This window comes from Macrobrachium nipponense, chromosome 2 (genome assembly GCF_015104395.2).
Source record: "Macrobrachium nipponense isolate FS-2020 chromosome 2, ASM1510439v2, whole genome shotgun sequence".
NCBI lineage: Eukaryota > Metazoa > Arthropoda > Malacostraca > Decapoda > Palaemonidae > Macrobrachium > Macrobrachium nipponense.
Window position 1 is genome coordinate 143806462 of NC_087201.1, and position 11053 is coordinate 143817514.

Below are 11053 nucleotides of genomic sequence, written 5' to 3' on the forward strand. Positions count from 1 at the left end.
AATAATAATAATAATAATATAATAATAATAATGTTTATACGTGTTAAATCATATTAACAATAGGCATTTACTTGCTTCGAGCCATTGTTATCTAAGACCATTGCACTGGGCGAGTAAACCAATTTTTGTAATCCAGGACCTCGGGGAACAAAATATTGGAACATAAACATCTTACGAAGACTTCGATCTCCTGGCACTAAGCAGCGCAATTAACACGTTTTTGCTTATTATTTACAGGGAACATTTCACGTACACGCGCGACTTCTAACAAATATTTTTCTTTCAAGTCAAATATTGTGTTTAAAATCGCACACTGTAGTAGGTTTATAGTCGGAGAACAATTGTATAGATAAAAAGAAATCCGATTAAAAAAGAATAATCTAAACCGAAAATGTAAACTATGCACTCGAATGTAAGGCAGCATCCCACTTCAGTTGTCTCCTTAAAATAGCGTTGAGAAACGTATCGTCTTCCTACGTATCATAAATTCTAAGATATTAAAAATGTTTTTCAGATCCTATGAAAATTATAGCCAACTGAATTAAGCTCATAACGTTTCATACAATTATGTTTTGATAACGTTAAATGCAAGTACGTTAAAAAACGCAAACATTACAATGACGGTAATAACGTTACACTACAAGTACGTTAATGACGCTTCTTTATACACGTACGTTTATAACATTATAAGTAGGTTAATAACGTTACATTGCAAGGACGCTAATAACGTTAACTTACAAGTAGGCTTATAAACAAAAATTCCTATGAAACATACGTGTTGGATGGCAGTGCATTCCACTGAAATGTCGTTTTCTTGTGGACACAACAGTTGAAGGATTAAGATGTTTTCAGTCGACGGAATATAATAAGTACGACTACTTATCATCCTTCACATCAGTATTACTATAAAAATATTCTTGAAATAATAATAATAATAATAATAATAATAATAATAATAATAATAATAATAATAATAATAATAATAATAATAATAATGTTAAAAAGAATGGCAGAATTAAGCGAGTTGATTTTATATATTGTTTTTTTTTCTATTTTCCTTACAATTCGCTTATCAGGCTCAGCAATATATATCAGTAACTGCCAATATTCAAATTGGGAATTTTCAAAAAATTATAAATGCTGAAGGTAATTTTTTATTAGAACAGGATATCAGGTCCAGGTCAAGCAGGGGTCGTCGTCAGTACCGGTATTATTCCGTAGGCGTAGTTCAGTCGGGGCCGGGGTCCTGTCTTCGGTTTTTTGAAGGGCTGGTATTGGTGATGGTATAGCTGGTTTAGCTGGTATCACGTGACGTTTCGACCTTCTTGCATGTCATCTTCGGACGAGTCGTTTGAAGAGGACTGTGTTAGCAAGAAAGTTGTTGTTGTTGGAGATTAAGCCAGCCTTGTGCTGGCACGGCCCTTGCTCCTAGAGCAGCCCGTAACAATCAAGAAAGAAAGTCAGTGATGGGCGGTATTTATAGCGGCTCGGACCTGAGTTGCATTCTCATTGGTCGGGTCGGTCTTGAACGAAGTCGTGGATCTCGCCTCGAAGGTCTCGGGGTTCTGTCGTGCGAGCGCCGCAGTAGTGTGCCTGTATTAACGACAGGAATTCCGTCTGTAGCAGGAATCCTATCATCCCGTGGGGGCATCCCTGATATCTGGTATTGTCGGGGGGGTCGTTCGCTGCTCTCCGGGCGGCGGTGGGAAAGAGAAACGTTTCTTGGGTAATGTTAAGATTTGGTTTCTCCTTGCCTATATGGAGGCGTTTCTAGGAGGCGCCAGACGTCGGGGATCCCGCTGTCTGGTCTATTATTCGATATTAGGAAAAATAGTTATTCCGTTTGTTATGAGCAGTCCTGGCGTCGTTTGAAGAGGGCTCCTTATTGAGCGTGGCAGGAGATTCGCTTGGAGCAAACGCATGGAGGTCATACCGACGTATTGGCCGAGGCATCCTCGGACGGGGGCATGTGTAACGGTAGACCACACTCGTCTTCTTCAAGGGATCCTGCAGGGGTGCCGAAGGGTTGTTCTCATCACCAGGCTGCTCGTCTTCTTCGTTTTATAATATATAATTAACTTAATATTTTTGTCTGGGTCGGCGGGGCTGACGATTCCGTCGATGATCTTTTGAGGGCTTGTTCGTCCTCCTTGTACCTCCGGTGGAAGTGCCCTTGTAGAAAAGCTTGATGGGCTCTGCAACATCGGGGCGGGGTTTCCTGGTGGTACCAGGCTTCCATATTTTCTTTATAGATTCATTAACAGCCCGATTGGTGCGTCCGTTTTCGATGAGGACCTGGGCGGCGCGCTCCAATTCACTGTGTGTGTCATTCCTCCAGGAGAAGCAGTGTGAGAGGGCCCTCCTGATGAAGGCGATGATGGTGGAGCGCTTATACCTCTCAGGGCACTCGCTCTCACAGTTCATGCACATTCCCGGTTCGTCGGCCTCGTGTACACCTTCGTGCTGAATTCGGAATCTCGCTGTTCGACAAGAACGTCAAGGAAGGGGAGGCGGCGGTCGGTGCAATGTTCAATCGTGAACGTGAGGCAGCTGTGGTCGTGGAATGCACGAGGATGTACGTGCGCTAAAATGATGATACCTTCGTCTGCACCGACTCCCAGGATGAGATAGAGCAGCTGCGACGTGCATTCCACGACCACAGCTGCCTAGTTATGTATAGTCTGTCCGTATTGATCTTGGGTGTAGTGCTTTGTGTATTGTCATGGAGGTTTTCTAGTTTTCTGGTCTATGCTGCGGAGTTTCTGCCTTCGTCCATTCCACTATTCCTGCGCTGTATCTGATTACTGGCACTGCCCATGTGTTTATGGCTTTTATCATATTTCCGGCGTTGAGTTTGACTTGAGTATCGCCTTGAATCTCTCCATATATTATATTATTATTTATTAAAAGTAATGGGTACTTGAGCAGCGTTACACTTGTAGAGATTCTTCTTTATTTTACGATTAGCGGCTTTTTCCGTGCTACTTAAACAGGCTAGTAAGAGCGCCTATTGAGGTATCATGATCATATACAGTGTCAAAATAGTGTATATATTTAAAAATTCAAATATATACACCTATTTTAACACAGTATTTGATCATGACCTCTATAGGCGCTCTACTAGCCTATTTAAGTAGCACGGAAAAAACCGCTATTCGTAAAATTTAGAAGAACTCTACAAGTGTAACGCTGTTGAAGTAGCCATTACTTTTAATAAAGTATGCTTGAGAGAGGGTCTGCTTCTAAGTATATTATTATTATTATTATCAACATTATTATTATTATTATTGTTATTATTATTATTATTATTCGGATGCATTCTATTAATATGGAACAGCTAAAAGGGCCATTGACTCGAAATTGCAGCTTCCAAAGCATATCTTTATTTGAAAAAAATAAAAGAAATAGATAAATGAACAAAGTAATAGACAAGTAATGAAAATGTAAATAATTTATTAAATTGAGAAGTAAATGGCGTTTAAGCAAAGATATCTTCGAGGACCAATAATATAGGAATCAACCTTTTTTTCAAAAAAAAAAAACGTATATTTGACAATCGATTTCGTATATTCGACATTTATTTCTAAATGGCAATGGAAGTATTCAGAGCCTAAAATGAATATGAAATAGCAGGAGAAAAAAAGGGCCTCGACAAAACGTGTTAAAGTGTTGGACCAATGGAATGCATAAATTTCATTAGCTATATTGTTCTAATTATTGCATATATTTACAGTACAAAAATGTATATGGTCAAGTTTTATTTTCATTTCAATAGTTCGGGGAAAGATTATACAGGAAACCTTGCCATGCGGAAGACTCACATTCCATAATTTAATAAAATGAAAATTAAAAGGGCCTTAAAAAAACTAGCAAATAATGGCAAGAATTATATTTTCATTTTATTTATAATAGAATTACCGATAGATAACGAAGCTTAACATTAAAGAAAATTATCAAAAATATGTCATTAATGCTAAATGACCACATTAGAATCACTTTAATATTAAAATGGCAAAAGCATCGGAGTGGTGGCTGGTGGAGCTATACAATTCTGATGTTATAGGGGCATTTTCGGAAGCCGGAAAAATATTATAATGTGATGAATGAATACATAAATAAAGTATATATATATATATATATATATATATATATATATATCTATATAATATATATATATATATATATATACACACACGCACATTCATATGCATGCTGCATTGCTGTCAGCATCATAGAATTGCAGGAACATGGTTCGCATCAACTAACCAATACTGACCTTCCAGTAATAGGAAGTTCTCTCCGCTCTGTCTCCGGCAAATTCAAATTGCACGCTGAATAATAATTCCTCACCAAACAAATGATCTGACCGACCCAAAACAGAATTCGGGTGGCGTCTCGGGACCCGCGACAATGCGTTCAAAAAAATGGCTTTAGCTAGATTCATCTGTTTAGAAAATATTATTGCCATTCGAAATTAAAACCTTCTCAAAATATAATTTTAGATTTCAGGTAATGTTTTAGGTGAATGATCGGTGGTTTTTGACGTTCATCCAAATTGAATGGAACATATGAATGTTTGCTTCTCCTTTTCAAGGAGACCCGAGTTACCCGGTAACAAATTCAGTAATTTTAATTCTTAGCAAGACTAAAATGGTAAAAAATATTCGTGTTCCGTATTAATATGACTTCGCTTCAAAATATATATTAAAATATTGATTAGCTTATGTAAAAAAAGTACAGCTAATTTCTGAATTTATTATTACCGATTCTATAAAAGCATGCTTTTTATAATTATGTCAGTCACAAATAGAAAGCCCGAATCATGACAATGGTAACAGCTCAATGGCTAGGCATGTTATCACTTTCATGTCAGGGTTGGGTATACGATGATAAGAAAAAAAAAAAATTATGAGATGACGAAAGATACAGCGTTTCCTCCAGATGAGGCATAAAAAAATACACAGACAAAGAATTATTTTTTTCAATTTCTAACCCCCCAAAAAAAAAAAAAAAAATTATGTGAGGGTAGGCGACCAACTTGAAAGAAAAGTAATCACTATGACTTAATCCTTTGCGATAATCGATTAAATGAATTTTTCGTCAAAGCAATAACTGCAATGCCAAAGGGAAATGCTAACCAACGAGAAACAGGTGTTGGCGTTCCAAAGTTGCAGCTACCAATGTGAAGTAAAACCGAGAATTGTCAATCTCCTGGCGTACAGAGATTCCGGAACTGTGAGGGTCATGAATTTGAACTCAAGGAAGGTAGGCGTCAGGTAGAGGAGAGCATTATTTTGAAATGGGGAGGCTTCGGAATGCACCGCTGGGGTTTGAATTCGGCAGAGCACATGACGCGGTTAAAAACTGCATTTTGGGGGATACCTGGTAAGAGGATATTTTGGTAGAAGAAGATCTTCCTTTCTCACGTAAAAAGACAGAACATCTTATGATAATAAATCTATCTCTTAATATAGATTATTTGTTATTTGTTTGGTATGTTTGTATATATGATCGAAGATGTATATATATATATATAAGTATAATATATATAAATATATTATATACCTTAATATTATAATATATATATATATATATATATATTATATATATATTATAATATATAATATTAGATATTTATAATATATATATATGTAATATATGTATGTATGCATGTATATATATATATAAATTATATTTTAAAATATATATAGTCATATAATATAAATATATATATAATATATATATATATATATATATATCTATTATATTATATTATATGTTATGTATATTGATGTATGTATGTAGGTATTAAAATTATGAATAAAATATATATAACTATTATCTATATATATATATAATATATATAATAGATTTATATGTTGTAGGTAATTATGTATATATAAATATATAAATATAAATATATATAATTATATAATAGATATTATATAATATAGTTATATATAGAATATGTACGTATCATATGTTGGAAAATAATAATTAGTTCAAAAGTATTTGCATTCATATTTTCCCTCGCAATTAGATAAGCCAAGGTTTATATAATTCCTGGTTATAAAATTTTGTATGATATATTCACAATGAATCTAGATAAGAGACGAAAATTGGCCATATAAAATCCTCCCTTGCGTTTAAGAATAAGAAATGAAGATAAAACAAACATGTGACGGCCATCAAAAACAAGACGGGGTTGTTAATCAAATGGAAATATCCCAAGATGAAAGGATTTAAGTCTTCCACTAACGGCAGAGATAAGGCCGCCTTCCGAGATTTTCCATTACCCAGAGATTTTCTGATTCATAAAGATTATTGAAACTTGCCCCCACGGCGTCATCAAAATTATGCCAGAAGGAAAGAATCGAAAACGTCTTACAAGTTCGATGCAGGCATCATCTTTTTACATTTGTAATTTTTTACTGATGGGGAGGGATCGTATCATTATTTTGTCGGTGATTATTTGGGGAAAGCTGAGGTTGTAATAAGCCAAGTTTTAAATAAATAGATGCTTTATGATTTGAAAACATGTTTTAAAAGAGGAAAAGAATCATGAAAAACTATATGTAATAGGGATTTCCATGACGTTGAGATCCAAGTTCTCCAGGAAATAGTAATTTGGAGGAAAAGCATCAAGTAAATAAAATACAAAAAGACATTATTAAATAATTAGATAGCAACAGGCGTTAATAAATTCCTTTACACAAATTCATTTCTTTTCTTTTATTTTTGTTCTTTTTTACAAAAGTTACCAAGGTTGTTATCTCGCGTAAGTTCATCAAATTGCTCTTGAACAGAGCCCTCAATCTGCATAAATGGAGCAGTTTCGGAGATTATTCAATCATGATGTGACTCGGGATTTAAAAAAAAAAAAAAAAAAAAACAAAGAATATGAGAGATTTGCGTTTAGAATTTAAAAAGAGGATGTAGATGTAACAGTGTAAAAACTTCAATTTCCATTTGATAATGTTAATTGGTCAGGTTTTCTTCTCGAAAATTCGAAAACAGAATAATCGTTTTCTTGAACGTTGAAGAAGCAAATGTCAGAAAACATTTTGTTAATTGTTTATTAAAGGAACAGCTACTCAACCGTGTTGAAAATTACAAGTTACAGATGAGCGAGGAGAGAGAGAGAGAGGAGAGGAGAGATAGAGAGAGATTAGAGAGAGAGAGAGAGAGAGAGAATTGGAAAGGAAAACGTAATTCTGAAAAGCAAATCCCGAAAAAATATTGGGTTGAGGCCCTGACTCTCTGGCATATCGATGAGCAATCTGTGGTGGTGTGGGGGGGGTGGTGGGGTGGTTGGGGGGGGTGGTGGTGGGGGGGGCGGTAAGAGTCCAGCTGCCAGTGGGTTGTCCATTACGAAGAAAACATAGTCCCACCTTTATATCGGTGCTTATTGTCACCGAGGGAATATCGGAAGACCTACGTTTACTCTGGAAGGTAATAGCACAAAGCTTAGAGAGAGAGACCGAGAGAGTTACAAGGAACAAGGATGTGTCAAAGACTTGTTAGTCCATCCGAGGCAGAACATCGTGCGCTCCACTTATCTGTAGGAAAGAGAGAGAGAGGAGAGAAAGAAAGACAGACAGACAGAAGCCAGGACAGACAGACAGGAGAGAGGGAGTGAAACCGGGTGGGGGAAGGGGTTCTGTTAGTCGGATTCTGGGGAGGATCAGTACTATTATTGTATTTTGGGGTTTCTTTGAGCCTCTTCTGTCTTTTCAAGTCTTTTCTTTAGTCGAGGACAGACGAGAGAGAGAGAGGGAGAGACGAGAGAGAGAGAGATAGAGAGACAAATGGACCTGGAGAACAATTAAAATTAAAAGTATAACCGGTACTACATGGAGTATGCTGTATCGGGGTGGGATTTTGAACCCTTTCTGTTTTCTTTCAGAGTTTTTATTTGCTTTAATCTAACAAAACGAGAGGAGGGGGGGGGGGGAGAGAGAGAGACGGAGGCGAGATGAGAGAGAAGGAGACGTAAAAGAGAGAGAGCGAAAGATAATGGACCTTGAAGAACAATTTCAAAGTAAAACAACAGTAGGCGAATAGCCTTTCGAACTGGAACATCCAAAGCAAATCCAAAAACATCTCTTGTTAATACGACGTTGCTCCTTTCCTTATCTTTGGCCTTTCTCATTCTTATCTTGTTTGATAATTTCATTGTTTTTTTTCATATATAATTACTCCTTATGGGTGATTCATCCATAAATAAAAAAAATGTATAAAACAAAAATTTTTTGGGTAATCTTAATAGATTAGATTTCTAAAAGAGAGTTTGTCACATATAACTTTATCTCTAACGTCTCACATTGACGAATTTCAGATTAAACCAAAAACTCGTTGATTACACGTGAGTGGCCAACGTGTTAACCGGAAAACAGATTTTGGAAGGAAGACCGAAAATATTTCGCCATCACAGTTTTGTTACAATGCGTTGCTTAATACGACGTAAGACTCAGCAGATTTTAACTTCTCAATGGACCATTGGAAACGGAACCCTGCACATTTATACGCCTTTCGTAAACTGCGTTTGAATAAATAAACCGAAATAGGCTTCTTGGCTGATTTCCTTCTCCATTTGAATAATAACATTTTTCTTACTCAAGGACTGAACGTAAAAAAGTTTACCATTCCGATTATTATCAATGCCATGTTGTAACCTACCCACCTACCAAATGCCGGGCTCAAGCTGAAAACTCATAAAATAAAATGCTTCTACCGCGCGCAAGAAATAAGAAACCCGAGGTTCTTATATGGAATTCAATATATTAAAAAAATAAAATAACTCATCGTAGCATTAAAAGTCTTGAAATGGAGAAACAGATACCGCGGTTATGAAGGTGTGACATATATTGAAAGGAAAATCAAATGTGGAAAAAGTAATGTTCCTTTCTTTAACCATCTCAAAAAACTTGTTTTGTTTTTTACTGTTTTCGGTTTGAAAATTACATCATTTGTTTTTGTTGGTACGTTAATTTAATTCAAAAATTAATTTCAGAAATAAGTAAGAGAGAGAAGAGAGAGCAAGAGGAGTAGTAGCGAGGAGAAGACGAGAGATAGGAGGAGAGAGAGAGAGTGGGGAGGCGAGGGGTAAATCAAGGTGCATGAGAGGGGAGCTTCACAATTGGCCTATTTTCCCAATAGTCTGATCGGGGTTGATAAAGGTATTAACTGAAATGGCGGCCTGGTAGCTCCGCATTTAATACACACAAGACGCCCTTTCGGCTTTCTCTCATTCCCTCGAAAATTTATTGGGTTGATAAACTAGAGGAATAAAATAGAAACGTTGACCATACTGTCGAGGAAAGTAAATGTTTGAACCTAAACTTTATGGTAGAAAGAAACATTGATAAAAAATGAATATATATATTATATAAATATATTATATAATATAATATATATATCTAGTATATATATATAATATATATAATATATATAATATATATACATAATAGGAGCAAGAATACAAACATTATGGAAAGAAGTGTATTATCATTCACTGTTTTTTTTTGTTTGACATGATAGCTAGGCTAACGTTTTCTAGCCGTAAATACAGACATGAAACTTTTTGGTTAAAATATTGCAGTTAGAAAGTAAAGACAGTTGAAAAATCAAACGCCCAAACAAATTTATCAAAAAATAACTTTGTCAAAAACGTTCCCCATTCTATTTACCTAACCTTTCCATTGGTGAAGAAAGAATCTAGGTATTTTGTTTACTAATACCTGAGTCAAAAACGTAACCTTTATACATTAATATATATATGATTTATATAGTATATATATAATAATATAATAATAAATAATATTATATTATATATATAACATTAGATCTATATTAAACATTATATATTCTATAATTATCGTATATATATATATATATATATAAATTATATATATGCTAACATTTACCTCAGAGGGTTTTACTGATATACCTTTTCCGAAAGGCCAGACAATAATATTAATCTGGGTGGTTTGTCGAGCTTCTGATGGGGAGGACAGTTCGATAGCAAAAATTAGAGTTCTGTGATTTAGATGACATAAAGAGGGGAGTCGACGGGTTGCTTTTATTAAATATACAAACTATTGTAGGAGGGAAATGCAAACAGCAATTAAATAGTGCTACGCAAAATTTGTAATTTACCAAACGAGAAGGGTGAAATGAAAACTTTCACGTATAAAGTATTTAAATCGTTTTATGCAAACTGACTAGGGCGGCATATATAAATGTGTATATTGTAAATATACAAATAACTTTCTATATCCCCTCCGATTTTATTCCGTTTCTACTGAGGCGTTTTACCTTCAATTCTGGGCTCTCAAGTTCTATCCACTTTTTCAAGAACCTCTTCCATGGGACGGGCCCCTCTAACCTCTTCTAACTCTGCGCCCTACTTTTTCCTCCGGTTTCTTTTAATCTTTCAATTAAGTCCCGGGCCGTCTTTATCCCTTCTAAATAATCTTTTCAAGGCGGGAGCCAGATTTTAATACCCAGTTACTGCGTGGTTGTTTATTGTCCAGCCCAAATCAAAATTTCACTCCTTTCTCTCTTTTTTCTTCGTCTTCTTCTTCTTCGCCTTTCTTCTTCTTCTTGTATAGTCTGTTTTGTGAAAAAATGTCCACGTGTAGTAATGACAAGAGTTACAATGGGCACCAGTTAATAAAACAAAAAAAAAAAAAATAATATAATAATCCAGCGAACGCAAAATTCACATTTAACAGTCTTCTGCATTATTAGGTCCTCGAATACTCATGAAAGTGAAAAAGTCCACGTTTAGTTGCGAATAAAAATTCCTAAGTTCTTTACTCTTCATTTCCATTATTCCTTCAATTTTGTATTTTTTACCATTTGTCTCTTATGCCCAACTCTTCTTATCACCGCTTCGTCATTCCAGTTGGTCATTGGCTGCTCTTCTTTTAGATAAAAGATCATATTAGTCTGAATAACTATCCTTGCTTCTTTATCCTCATTCATTCCATTACTTCATTTTTTATTTATTTCTTAGTTCTTTATTTTTTTTTTTTTTGTGAAAGAAAAC

General features: G+C 35.2%; 1 protein-coding gene across 1 annotated transcript in view; it reads left to right on the top strand.

Moving 5' to 3' along the window:
* Positions 1-2525: 2525 nt before the first annotated feature.
* The window catches only part of LOC135221335 (basic salivary proline-rich protein 1-like), a 173936-nt gene continuing 165408 nt past the window's right edge, over positions 2526-11053 (top strand). The window contains exon 1 of the mRNA XM_064259139.1: positions 2526-2575. Coding sequence (XP_064115209.1) covers positions 2526-2575 — 50 coding nt within the window. The remainder of the gene's footprint in view (positions 2576-11053) is intronic.